The sequence below is a fragment of the Corticium candelabrum genome, chromosome 1 (genome assembly GCF_963422355.1).
Source record: "Corticium candelabrum chromosome 1, ooCorCand1.1, whole genome shotgun sequence".
In the NCBI taxonomy this organism is placed as follows: domain Eukaryota; kingdom Metazoa; phylum Porifera; class Homoscleromorpha; order Homosclerophorida; family Plakinidae; genus Corticium; species Corticium candelabrum.
This window is the reverse complement of record NC_085085.1, coordinates 5,508,733-5,523,455: the sequence shown is the minus strand read 5'-3', so window position 1 is coordinate 5,523,455 and position 14,723 is coordinate 5,508,733. Positions and strand designations below refer to the sequence as shown.

The 14,723-nt window shown below is 41.2% G+C and overlaps 2 protein-coding genes across 2 annotated transcripts; both read left to right on the top strand.

The window, feature by feature from the left end:
• The first annotated feature begins 6,857 nt into the window (after nt 1-6,857).
• Nucleotides 6,858-10,588, top strand: LOC134183954 (uncharacterized). Its single transcript, XM_062651584.1, has 2 exons — nt 6,858-7,031; nt 9,563-10,588. Exon 2 carries the CDS (start codon nt 9,650-9,652, stop codon nt 10,586-10,588), a length of 939 nt encoding a protein of 312 aa, XP_062507568.1. The 5' UTR covers nt 6,858-7,031; nt 9,563-9,649.
• Nucleotides 10,589-10,605: 17 nt separating this feature from the next.
• Nucleotides 10,606-13,274, top strand: LOC134182802 (uncharacterized). Its single transcript, XM_062650250.1, has 8 exons — nt 10,606-10,816; nt 10,876-10,988; nt 11,134-11,330; nt 11,418-11,685; nt 11,748-11,945; nt 12,308-12,465; nt 12,519-12,619; nt 12,686-13,274. The coding sequence occupies exons 1-8, from the start codon at nt 10,725-10,727 to the stop codon at nt 13,188-13,190; spliced, it is 1,632 nt and encodes a 543-aa protein (XP_062506234.1). The 5' UTR covers nt 10,606-10,724; the 3' UTR covers nt 13,191-13,274.
• Nucleotides 13,275-14,723: the final 1,449 nt, after the last annotated feature.

Here is a 14,723-nt window from a genome sequence, read left to right as displayed (position 1 = left end):
GTCTTCATTTGGAACATAACGCGAGAGGTAGTTCCGTAGACTGATTCGTAGGGGCGGTAGCGTCCTCTTCTATCTTGTTTACGGTCGGTGGAAGAAGCAGCCAGCAGCCGGTCTTACGCATAATTTGTGCGGCGGTTGGGGGATACCGGAGTCGCTCCGATAAAGCAGATGGCTGAAGCGCGCTAAAAGTCCATAGCGCCAATGAAGGACATTCCACAGTAAACTGTACTAATCTAGTTGGATCTATCTAGGAGTGATAGTTGATTATCATCAAAGTTTAAACCTTTTCAAACTATTCTGCTGTATCTTGAAAGAGGCCATGGCATCACTAAAAGGTTTCTATTTTGGATTCGTTTCAAGTATTGATGTCTCAGTCTGTCTAGCGTATGCATGTATATAGTCTCGTATAGCCAGCCTTTTCCCTTTCTATTTTCGATAGGCATGGATGATGTATTATTGCAGCATGAGTTGGCTGAAAAGAAGACTGAAGGCGCTTGGTCTGCGAAGAAAGGCTGGTAGAGATGATCTTAATCTTCTACCTGAGGTGATACTAGCTGTACAGGTATGGTGCATTATGCATGTGTGTGTGTGTGTGTGTGTGTGTGTGTGTGTGTGTGTGTGTGTGTGTGTGTGCGTGCGTGCGTGTGTGTGTGTCTGTGTGTTTGTGTCTGTGTGTGTAAAATTTTCTATACCTCTGCGTTCAAATTGCATATGTCTATTTAGGATATAAAAGACTAGTGTGGATGGCAAGTCGGTTATAGGTCCATTTGGAAGCGGCTAAGAGATCACTACGGACTGGCTGTTCGAAGGCAAGAATCTAGCTAAGCTTACTCTTATTGTTCTTCTAGCGACTAAGCCTATATGCACGGTTGGTTGCATTTGTCAATTCAGAGATACTGTTATGACCGCTCTTCGACATCTTGACTCCGAAGGGGCAATGAGCAGAAGAGGACGACGCCTTCACAGACGAGTATACGTTAATAAGGTTGATAATTACATGTTTCATTTGCTGAATTGCATATATATACACTGTATAAAGTAATTTTGCATTTAGGGTCCCAATTACGTATGGCATTGTGATGGTTATGACAAATTTAGTTCTTTTGGTATCTACATTCACGGTTGTATTGATGGGTGTGGTCATGATTCAAGATTGATTTCACAGCTTCAGTCTGTACATATGTGAATTGATAGGTATTCACGTAAGCTTCTTTGGCTGAAAATGTCTTCAGCAAACAAAGATCCTGCCGTTGTTGTAAAGTACTATCTGGATGTTGTTGTAGACCTTGGAGGTTACAATTCGTGTTTGTATATCTAGGTCTAGATGCTCAATCTTGCTCCAATTAGATAAAAAAAACTACTTGGTTACATAACAAGAAATAGAATAGTTTTGGACAGCTGTTGTAAGTGTCAAATGACAGGAAAGTCTGGGGAAAAGATGATGAAGTGTGATAGCTGTTTACTAGCTGTTTTTGATTTGGCTGTGCTAGTGCAAATTCAGAGACCAGCAAAGCAGTTTCCAATCACTTCTTGCTATTATTTGCTACGTTAATTGATTAAGTCTAAACAGCTGTCATTTCATTGATCCAACGTCAGTTTACCAGCATTTAATTTTTACCAGCACTTCCTAACTGGATAGTCCTTTGCTTATGTGCTCACATGCCTGATTGTTCAACCGGACAATGGGTTTCCTGTCTTTCATTAGTTTGCATAATGGGGTACATTTGAGCATTAAAGGACCAACTTACACATGAACTAAAATCCATGTATTGTGCCTCTCTTTCTTTCTGTAGGCTGCTGCAAAGTTATGCGTACAGATTATGGAACTGAGAATTGCCACCTAGCTACAGCCCAAATAGCGTTTAGATCCAATGCTAACGATAGCTTAGCTGATCACCGAAGTTTTCGTTATGGGAAGTCTACCACAAACACAGTAAGTACATATAAATATTATTGACTTACATAGTTTGAGTCTATTTACTGTAGATGTTTCTTTACATGCACGTTAATTTCTTCTAGAGAATAGAAGGTCTTTGGTCCCACTTGCGATCACAGATGAGTGACCAGTGGATTTCAAAATTTCAAGAGCTAATCGATGGTGGATGGATATGTCCCAACGATGAACTGAAAATGTGCACTATTATTCCGTTTTGGTTACAGCGTTCTAAATGCGTTTTATATAGTGTCTAAAGCATGTACCTGTTATAATTGTGCGTGCGTGCGTGTGTGTGTGTGTGTGTGTGTGTGTGTGTGTGTGTGTGTGTGTGTGTGTGTGTGTGTGTGTGTGTGTCATTAGTTTAGACAGTCTTTGTGGCCAGATGCTACAAGACGGAGGGTATCATCATCAACGATGCCCTACTTGTGTGCGTGAGTGTTTGACACGAACGCAGGACTACTTGTGCCCTATTGATTCTGAGGTGTTTGGCGAGGCTTATGAGCAACTGGCCTCTGTTGAGCCTAGCTTCTATAGCCAAAAGGTTGAAGACGCCGCTCAGAGTTGTCTTAGTGTGATGGGAATCAGAGCTGCAGACATAGCTTCAGAAAACTGTGTGATGGTTTCTAAATTTTTAATAGCGTTTATTGAATATATGCACATTAATTAGTTCTGGCAACAAAGTATAGCAATTCTCTTTTTTTGGTCAATTGTGGGCGTGGTCAGAAAGTTGTTTAACTAAGAAGGGGAGCCAAGCTGCATCCTATGCAAGAATAAATGACACACGCACACACGCGAACGCACATGTAATGTGTATGTACCGTAAGTGTAGCCGCAATCACTGAATGCAAGATCGAACAACGAGATCACACCGCTTCTGATTTTGAAAGATGACTTTGGCATATTAATTAATACGCACAAATCAACGTCGTACGCAGAGATTGTCAGTGTAAAGAGAATCAAAAAGCCTTTACAATATTGAAACTGGTAGATTCATACATAAATTCTTACATAGTATGACACTGCGTCTAGAGACATAGAGACTAAGGGTGCGTTTGAATACTAGTTCTAGAACTGGAATTGTAGGGGGGAGTATAGCGTTCGATTGGTAGTTCTGACAGTTCTAGAACTGTCAGAACAGTTCTAGCAGTTCTGCCTAGCGAGCTGGAATTGTTGGAACTGTCACGCCCTAAATGCAAAAATCCCTGGAGGTTGACGAAATGAAATGACGGGTACAGATGCTGAGGCCGTTGTGGACCTTCTTGTTTGTTATAATGAACACTTGTGGCGACCATTGGCTTGCAGAACACCAGAAGAACGACATTTGGGACTGATTACAGTGACCTTCTTGGCGCGAGCAGCTCCAAAAAACCGAAAGCGAAAGCACTGCTGATGTTCCAACAGACTACAACAAATGGAGTCGAAACGTCATGCTACTTCGAATTGACGCTAACCGGAAGTATGACCCTTTGCGCATGCTCAACTTGCTGACAGTTCTAAGCGTTCGATTGCTAGCAAGAGTTCAAACAGTTCTGGCAGTTCCAGTTCTAGAACTGGAACTAGTATTCGAATGCACCCTTAGTCTGCCCGAAAGGTGGCACGCGCCCCTCGCGCCCATGCCTGGATCCGCCCCTGGAAACATGTAGAAACAAGCAGTGTGTTGAGGTTGTTGGCTGACTTAGCTAGATTGAATTACAGAGCAGCCAGGTGTTGGATATCAGACTTGGGTGGCAAATGGTTGCCAGGAAACGTGCGTGTTACACGGAATGTTCTTGCAGAGTTCTACACAAATTGCTCGTAAACAGCCACGAAACTCAGCAAGAAACTACATCTCCATAAAAGTATCAAATCTAGCGAGCCATTTTCACGTCTCAGACCGTTCCTTTTGAACAATCACTGCGTGAGTGTCGTCAGAAAGAAAACATTGCAGGGAGGAGGCGTGAGAAATGCGTGGGCGAGACCGTATTGGCACCCTACAACAGCTAGAGCAGTTCTTTTCAGACAGTCAGGCGCGGATCTACCATAAGGCCCGAGGTGCCCGGGCACCAAGGTCCCTAGGGGGTGTGTCACCCATTTCCCGGACGTTCTTCCCGGATGTTTGGCGGCGATGTCTAAGCGGCAGTCAAGTTTAGAGCTCTTCGGGTTTAAAGTACCTCGGTTGGAGGTTCAAAACACAAGTAACGACACTTTACCAGATACTGAAGTTGAAGGCCCGACAAGGAGAACTGCAGCACCATCGCATGCTCCTCTGGATGGTCTGGATGCAGTCGATCCGCCATATGATCTTGGGCTTATAGGATATACAAATGGGCGGAAACTCAGTGCTTCTGACAGGTACTTGGGTACGAGTATATACCTGCTAAGAAAGTGTGAAACTTCGCAGCTCTACTAGTAGATATCAGTGGATTGCATGCATCGATATTCGGTAGCCTATACTACCCTAATATCAACGTACTTCTGAAGTTAATGTGCACCATACCTGTCACAACATGCAGTTGTGAGAGAAGTATCAGTGGTCTCCGCCGCCTAAAGACTTACCTACGGTCAACCATTGGCCAACTCCGCCTTAATGGTCTCGCACTCATGCATTTTCATTATGGTTTAGACATTGACTATGAAGCTATCATTAATGACTTTGCTAGGAAGCATCCTCGTAGAATGGAACTTACAAACCTTATTGATGAAGCATTTTCACAGGATGGCTCTTGCTGATAGTATTCGTTGTCATGAAGTCGTATTGTTCTTCTTTAAATTTAATATTAGCAACAATATCAAGTTCAAATTTCTCATTAATATTAAATTGGGGAGGTTCAAATATCTAATTAATATTAACTTGGGCACTAAACGAAATTGAATGCTGGATCCGCGCCTGAGACTAGCAACGTAAATACAAACAGCCACAGTATCACGGCAGTAGCTCGTCACTGCAAAACCCGACCTTGCAAAAACTCGACCTTGCAAAAAAACGACCTTGCAAAAAACCGACCTTGCAAAAAATCGACCTTGCAAAAACCGACCTTGCAAAAAATCGACCTTGCAAAAAACCGACCTTGCAAAAACCCGACCTTGCAAAAAACCGACCTTGCAAAAAATCGACCTTGCATGACCCTTCTCGACCACGGCACATGCGCACATTCTTATAAACATACCTTCACGTGCTGATGTTTCCAGCCTTGCCTCATGACATCGTCATGTTCAGTGAAACAGCACGGCTGAGTCTCTTCGAAGCTGCTTCTATCTCCATCTGTGCGAGCACGTACATCGTCTTGATCTACGTCGATTGCACACGCGACAACTAGATAGTGAAACCAGGCGACCGTTTTAGTGTTTCTCCATCAGAGTCTGTTTGTAAAATGTTTCTGTTCATATATTGTGTGGTGAAGCGACAGTTGGAAGAACGAGTTGAAGAATGGACGATAGGGCAGTCTACTTGAAAGAAAGGCGGTGACTTGTTGTCTATGTCATTTTATCTTTGCGCTTCCGTCTTCGGTCTTTAGATGCTAGGAGCTAAAGCAGGTACTTGCTTTCGACCAACGTATGTTGCAGCCCATCGCAGTCGACTAGAGGAGATATATGTATGGATTCAGATAGCTAGGCTCTTTATGCAGTATCAGACAATGAAGCTGCGTTGCCAGGACAGTGAGAAGATCACGGAACTTGCTGACAAGGTGAAAGTTCTTTTGCCTTGGAGACGATCACATCCATCTGAGGTAGACTAAAACTAACATTTTGACTGGTTATATATCTAGATATGATATATAGGTAGATATAGCTTGGCCATGCAGGTAGAGTAAGCACGTACATCCCATTGCAATAACTAACAATGATGATGATACAATGATAATTGGTTTGACATTTGCTGTATTCAATACTAACCGAAGGTACACAACTGCGTAAGTCATGCTTCAGTAAATATAGATGTACAGATAATGTTGTATTAATGGAGTTTGATTTTTTCATACAAATTCCACAGTTTGATCAACTCTGTCTAACTTTGACCTTGCTGGTTATTCATGTGGGCTCATGTCTTGTTCTGCAATTTATTGATGTACTGCTGCAGATGGCAGTTGCTAATTGAGCTGACTCGTGTGCCTTCTAATCTTCCTAGGGCCAGGAGTTGATTTCATACAACTTGTAGCTCATCTGTGGAATACAGCTAGGCAGCAAGATCAAAATTAAGTGGGTAAAACAACAAGTCACATACCAAAGCACAGCTACTATTAATTGGAGCACTTTCTTCATTTGACTGTGGCTGGATCAGGTGTGGAATGTTTAAACTTATATGATATCTAGCTTGGATTGATGAACAGAGGGAACACTGAGATTCTCCATAAAAAGGAAGCCACCCATTATCATTTATCCATTGCTTGCATTCAACAAAAAACAAGAAATTCAATCTTCAAGATGTTAAAATATCAGAGGAACATTTTAAACGATTTCTTGCAAGCCGCAAAGAGCTCCTTAAAGTTATCTTGGGTGTTGACATGTAGCTTAATAAAACAACTGCTAAAAGATTTGGTTAGAAAAATATTTTGTTTTCAATTGTTGGGGAGACTCATTAATCATAGGATCATTTTAGCATAAACAAACAGCTAAGAACAGTTCAGGACATGCTACAATACCATTTTGTCAATTTTTTCTTGCTGTTATCAAAAGAACTGTTTACATAATAAGTTCTAGCCTAATTAATTAATACCATTCAAACACACACTTTCCTGTACTAGTGTTATACTAGTTAAAAGGATTAAAAAAACATTTCCAAACACTGGTTAGAATTTATACACAATGAACATGTACGCGCGTACAAGTACATTCCCACACCTAATGAGGCCGCCAGTACTTTGCATGTTGACAATGCGCTTCCCGCACCATTCTTACATTGAAGAACCAAGATGCAGCAATTTCCGTGATCTTCACTGTGCAAAAACTGAATGGGTTGTGTGCAGTATATATATACCTCCTTTGATTTCACGGATAAGAAATCCAATGTCTTGGCCAAGGCTCTCTTGCACTTTTTTGGTACACGTTTGCTTGAAGCTGCTGGTGTGGACGCTTTGACCAAGTCTGAACTTTGCTAATTGCAGGAACACAATGGCAGGTAATTAGCACTATAGGAATTGGCGGGATTTTGACATCTACCTCTTTTGAAGTATCTGGACATGTCTCTGTCATATTTTGGATGACCGCTCTGTATCTACTCCCGCTGTGGATTGCAGTGACTATGCTGCCTGGTTGTAGTTTGACCGCGTAATCATCATCCACGGGGGTCAACTTGGAAGATGTTACCTGCGCGGTGATACCGTCTTCCCAGAGAATATCAAAGACATCTAAAAGAGGTGTAAGTTAGATTGGCAGCGAGCTCACACTCTCGAGAGGTGCTGGAGCACGCTCAGTCAAGTGTATCTAGTAGCAGCTGCGCGGTATCTTTAAACACATACAGTTCTTGTAGAGTTTCCTCCATTCTTTGGTAGTAGTCGAAAGGAGCAGAGCGCTGACGTCTAGACGTGTGCCAAAACGTTCACGGCGACTCGACATTGCCACGTTACTCTCGTCTTGCAGTTACTCCGAAATTGGCGGGCTTTCGCAACGCATGCGCTTAGTATTGTCACCGTTTCCGGCCACATGAGGGTGATCAGCGATGGGCGCTTGAGTAAGGTATGAAACTCGTATCTTGGCGGTGCTATATATCAGTGCCTGCTCTGAAGAGTGTTACCTTTTCCTAGTGTGACGTAAACTGATGGATAGTGGTAGACGCAGACGTCGAGGTCCCTACAAATCTTGGGAAACCGACTGCTCAGAAAGCGTTCCCAAGCAAACTCGCAACAACTGGAAAAAACCGGTGCGGTACGTATAGGTACGATTTAGCCCGGCCTGGTGATTTGATCAACATTGTATGAAGTCTGATGGTCGGCTTGCATGTAGGCACAGTTGTCTAGCAGTTGTGGGCATGCAATTAAAGGTGTACGTACGTACTGTGCATGTAGCTACTATCTGTACCTTTGTGTGCATGTGCAAGACGCTCTGTTTAGTAGAGGTAAAATTGACTCACAGTGTAATCGTACACGACAAGATTGTGGTATCATAACTACTTAGGCAAGATCATGAATGTTCGTAACCGGCTTGATTGTCATCACCTAGTAATATTTGACATAGCTAGATTGTAACCTATGAGCTAACAGTCGAGGCTTTAGCACTCTGGTGCTTCTTCATTTACTTAGCTGAGGCGCGCATACACTGGGGTTATAGTAATACCGCTCTCTAGACCAACGACTGAACGATAAACTTCTGCCAATTGCGCATGCGCTTATTGTTATCGCTAGTGTTAGTTTTACTATGTTTGGCCTAGTACTATACACCCTGCACCTGTCAATCTACTCTGTCCGCCTCTCACTTTAGACTTACGCTAGTCGCATAACTTTCGTATTTTCCCAATAGCACATGCAGCCATTCTTGTTTGTAACTAGCGGATGGTTTGTGCTAAATTGTCATGAGAAAGGCTGCAATGTGAGGTGGTGTGATGTGATCATATCGCTGGTTGTCTCGTTGTTGAGGTCAAACAGGACGTTGTTTTAGCTAAATGTTGCAACGACGCACGGATAATTAGTATCGCTAGATTGTGCATCACAACACAGCTGCGCGTGGTAGCACTATGAGTAAATGCGGTTAGTGATGAAACAGTTACAGTCATATTGCAGTCGTAGTGTAGAACTAGTGAGCAAGAAACAACTAGATAGCAGCCTAGGGTCTAGATAGCTCGTATACGTGCTTCATCTTATAGTAGAGGTCTTACTAGTAAAGTGCTCGTTAGCATTGTGTCAGGCGAACGAAGGTGCATGTTCTGCAAGTCGTAGTTTACTTACGCGGTAGCCGCATAACAATTGTTGCGTCACAAACAAACGCGGGAACTCGGAAACAGACTTATAGTTGCTATAGATCTTCTAGCTTTCTAGTTTTCACTTCTTCGTTCACATTTCAATCGTCTAACTCGTTTAGGTAGCTGGTCGCGTAGTCACGTGACAATGGTTGTCTACCAATAATTTCTGTCAAACTGGCACGCGGAAGCTCAGAAAACAGATTTTTCTCTTCTTCTACGCGGGAACTCAGAAAACAGTTTTTCAGTTGCTCGTTCACGCGTTTACTTAGCTAGTCGCGTAGCAATGGTCGGTAGCGCCTAGCAATGGTTGCGTCGCAATAATTTCTGTCAAACTAACGCGCAGAAAATCAGAAAACAGACTTTTCTCTTCTAGCTTTTTCTTTCAATTCCTTTTGTATATTTTCTTATTAGTCGCTTAGCTAAGGGAGCAAATTGAGAGTCATTTCACTCTTCTCGCCAAGAAATTATAATTGAGTCGACCCCTTGAAAGGAGACCCTTGATTCAAGTTTTGCGCATATGTTACGGAGTCAATATTGCATTCATCTGGCATCCTGGTTTTTTCATCCATCTTTCCGTTTTGCCATAAATCCATATATGACAAGTGCTGAGGTACGCATATAGATATATAAATATGTAAATATATATCTCGACCTCAATTGACATGAAAAGAGAGAAGCTCGCTTCCCTCGCCAATTAGAAACTTGATATTCTCTTCTTCATTCAATTGCTTTAGATATTTCTTCCATACCTGCAGGATGCTGAAGTCGATGTCCAGCACGTTTTACAGCTTCCCAGAGAAACTTCCTGTTCTCATTTTCTCAATTTGTCAGATGCCAACCACATGTGGACTCATCAGTCTGTTCTAGAAGCTGATGTTGATGCGCAGGTAGTTGAGTATCACAGCCAAGAGGAGATGATCCCTGGGCCGTTTGCAATTGGACATGTCTCTGATGAGGTGGACAGTACTGATGACCCTGCTGAATCAAGTAGTCTGCTTCAGAGTTTGCCACATCTGCTTCACTGCTCCATCCAACGTCATCACATTCTAGATTGCTCTCATCATGATCAGACATTTCCTTCATCTAGGAAGGAAATGTCTGATCATGATGACAGCAATCTAGAATGTGATGATGGTGGATGGAGCAGTGAAGCAGACATGGCAAACTATGGAGCAGACTCAGCAGACTCTGAAGCAGCTATAGACTCAGCAGACTCTGAAGCGGCTATAGACTCAGCAGACTCTGAAGCAGCTATAGACTCAGCAGACTCTGAAGCTGACAATGTTGAGGAGGGCATTGAAACACGAGATGTGCATGATCTCGAGGCTGAAGCGGCTTGTGATATCTCCACAACACATGGACTGTATGAAGGGTCTCTAATCTCTACCAAAGCGACTTTGGCATTGCTCACACAGTTAGCACAACGTCATAGGCTTTCAAAAAGCGCTTTGTGTGATTTTATGAAAGTTATTTCAGTACTTTTGCCACAACAGCCAGATGTACTCAAGTCTGGATTTCATTTCAATAAGGCTGTCATAAATTTAACAACACAGTTAGCCAAGCCAATTGTTCACTATCTTTGTCCTTGCTGCAAGAGTCTGATGAAAGAGAAGTCAACGTGCTTGACAGCGAGTTGCCTCTACAGTGGTGTTGAAGAGCCCCTGTATTTTTTTGAACTCCCGATTGAAAACCAGATACAGGCTCTTTTTGCAGGTTGCTTGCAGCATTGTTTCTTTTCTAAAATTGATCTAAGAACTTATAATCTTTATAGATCATCCTGAATTTTATAAGGCACTTGAAATCAACTTTGGCAGACGGCATGGCTGTGTAACCTTGAGCGACGTTTATGATGGACAAGTTTATCAATCATTGGTAGAGTCTGGATACTCGCAGAATATCTTCCACCTTACACTGGGAATGAATACCGATGGAGTTCAGTTGTTTAAATCACCACAAACAAGCATGTGGCCAGTGTATTTCAGAATTAATGAGTTACCACCTACTCTAAGGTATGCCTGCAATTATAGTAACATGTGTGAATATAATATAACAGAAATATTGAAATTAGGTCATCAAAGAAATATCTTCTTCTTGCTGCAGTTTGGTGTAGACAAGAAAAACCACCGATGCACTGGTTTCTCAGGCCTGTCATTGATCGACTTAATCGACTATATACTGAAGGTACCAGTGCAATGATAATGCATGTGTTGTCTGTTACATCTGATACTGCTGTACCAAGAAGAATTTATTAATGCAGGTTTTGAAATTTGTCGCCCACAATGCCAACCTGAAAGATGCCGTCTGAAAGTACTGTTCTGTGTGACAGATTTACCAGCTAAGGCTCTGCTTCTCCACTGCCAACAGTACAACGGTTGCTTTGGATGCTCAGAGTGTGAAATAAAAGGGCAAGTGGTACCAAGGCTTAGAGGCCACACTACATCTTTCTGGCAACAGTCTCTTGCCATTAAGCGAACGCACAAGTCTGTATGTCATCAAGCTCAAGTAGCTCTCCAAACAAATAAGGTAGGCATTGCATGTAGTGAGTGCTAGCTATATACTGTAGGTGACCCTTTCATCTTTCTTATCAGTTTGCCTTCTTGATTCTTGCAGGTAGTTGTGGGAGTAAAGGGTTACTCACCACTTAGCTGGCTTGATGAATTTGACGTAGTCAAACAGACACCTATAGACTACATGCATTGTGTTCTCTTAGGAGTCACTAAGATGTTACTCAATCTATGGTTTAACAGTCGCAACAAGACTAATCCGTACTACATTGGGCATCACACTGGCCTGATTGACGAGAGATTGTCAAGTATCTTTCCTCCTACAGAGATATCACGAAAGCCAGGGTTAATATCTAAGATGAGTGATTGGAAGGGTAAATGTAGTTTGTGTTGTAGTTTCACTCTTTTGACATATGATTGTTACTGTTATATTCAGCATCTCAGTACCGGGCATTTTTGTTGTATTACATGGTCCCTGTATTAGCAGATGTTCTTGATCAGCAGTATTGGATTCATGCGTTTTGCTTGGCTTCTGCACTTCATTCTCTTCTGTCCTCGTCAATAACTGCAGATGACCTACAAGCCATCGACCAGTCATTGAATCAGTTTGTGACTGATATGAAACTACATTATGGTATTACACGCGCGCGCGCGCGCACACACACACACACACACACACACACACACACACACACACACACACACACACACACACACACACACACACACACACACACACACACACACACACACACACACACACACACACACACACACACACAAGGCACTCAGGACTGTTCTCATGCAATAACTTCTGCATATTTGACAGGTGTGTGTGTGTGTGTGTGTGTGTGTGTGTGTGTGTGTGTGTGTGTGTGTGTGTGTGTGTGTGTGTGTGTGTGTGTGTGTGTGTGTGTGTGTGTCAGCATTTATGTATGGTTTACCGGTAAATCAGCACTTTGCTGTAATTATACGAGCATTAGTACTTTTTTGCAGGTCTGGAATACTGCTCTATGAACGTTCATTTACTCACACATCTGGTCGATCATGTCAAATTATTTGGGCCTTTATGGACTCATTCATGCTTTGAATTTGAATCAGCCAACTTGAGACTCAGGAATTTGGTACATGGGAAGCGTTATCCTGACCAACAGGTACAGTCTATCTTTCATGATTTTGAGTTTCTGGATTGCATTTGTTTTTGCAGATTGTTAATGAATGGCACCGTGAGCATTGTGCCTTTAACATAAGTCAAGAGAGCAAGGAAGTTCAAGCACTGCACGAATCACTGTCCCATTCAAGTGTGAGGTATAGCTAATGACAGGGAGATAATTAACTGTGAGTTTGAAAGACAGCGGTGTATGTATGATGCAGATCCGAGAATAACTGCAATGAGGTGGCATTGAAGTGTAAAAGAAAACAATGTTTGGATGCAGATCAGGTCTCTGCTTTGATGATGGTACTTGGGCAGGCACCTGAAGCTTGTGAACTGTACACGAGAGCAAGTTGGAGTGGGAAGACCTTTTGCAGTTCAGGCTACTTGAAATCAAAGAGGATGAACAGTGTGGTCCAGTTTCAGAAGTCTGTGGGAACCACTCAGTTTGGGCTCATAGATTGTTTTGTGAGCCCAATTCCATCCATGGCAGACTTTGCTGCTGCACTAGTGCTGCCTTTTGATGCTAGACCTTTGACTCCGACAGGTGTACCATTAATTCAACAAAAATGGCTGGCAGTATCTTTGAGACCAAGAAGTGACTTGCTGGCTATTCCTATAAGGAACATTGTCCGGAAGTGTGTCTATGTCCAGATATCCAGCACCAGATTCAGAAATGCTCAGTCCTATCTATCTCTCATCCCTAATGAAATAGAAGTAGATTGATAAGTTTTACAACATTACTATTTTTAAGTTGTAGCTGGTTGCATTATATCATGTATTATAATTATAAAGTGGATACACAATAGAGCTTTATGAGTATCCAAGCGACTTGTTCACAGTTGTAAGTGCTGCATGATTGACATGTATATGTACAACACTAGCATTCTAGACCTGTCTATGTAATGTTAATTTGATTGCACCAGCATAGCATATAGAAAGTTGAATCATATTTGACAGTAATTAAAAGTTAAATTGTCTTCTTGTCACACTAAAGCTTCGATTGTTTGAAATCTGTTAGTCGGTATTGACATATCTGATAACTACTCCCTCAAATATGCTGTTTAAAAATTAAAACTGCACAAGTGAACTTGTACTGTCCATGTCAATGTTTGGATAAAATTTGAAAGATTGATATTAATATTTTATTATAACACAGTTATTTGTACTCGACTTTGGCAGTGAACTAGCAGTAAATTGTATGGTCATCATGTGCTGTGTGTACAGTTGAAGTTTGATAGACATATAATCTATTCTAATTATATTTCTGTCGATGATATGAGACGTTTAATACAAATATTAAGTTTGACAACAATTAGATGTTATCTTCTTGTAATACAAGAGCTCCGATTATTTGAAATCTGTTAGTCGGTATTGACATATCTGCTCACTACTCCCTCAAATATGGCGTTTAACAATTAAAACTACACAAGTGAACTTGTACTGTCCATGTCAATGTTTGGATAAAATTTGAAAGATTGATATTAATATTTTATTATAACACAGTTATTTGTACTCGACTTTGGCAGTGAACTAGCAGTAAATTGTAAGGTCATCATGTGCTGTGTGTACAGTTGAAGTTTGATAGACATATAATCTATTCTAATTATATTTCTGTCGATGATATGAGACGTTTAAAACAAATATTAAGTTTGACAACAATTAGATGTTATCTTCTTGTAATACAAGAGCTCCGATTATTTGAAATCTGTTAGTCGGTATTGACATATCTGCTCGCTACTCCCTCAAATATGGCGTTTAACAATTAAAACTGCACAAGTGAACTTGTACTGTCCATGTCAATGTTTGGATAAAATTTGAAAGATTGATATTAATATTTTATTATAACACAGTTATTTGTACTCGACTTTGGCAGTGAACCAGTAGTAAATTAATTGTATGGTCGTCATGTGCTGTGTGTACAGTTGAAGTTTGATAGACATATAATCTATTCTAATTATATTTCTGTTGATGACATGAGATGTTTAAAACAAATATTAAGTTTGACAACAATTAGATGTTATCTTCTTGTAATACAAGAGCTCCGATTATTTGAAATCTGTTAGTTTGTATTGACATATCTGCTCACTACTCCCTCGAATATGCTGATATTAATATTTTATTATAATGCAATTATTTGTACTCAACTTTGGCAGTGAACTAGCAGTAAATTGTATAAGCTAGTGCGTTATGTGCTGCATGTGTACAGTTGAAGTTGGATAGACATAATATCTATTCTAATTAATACTATATACATAA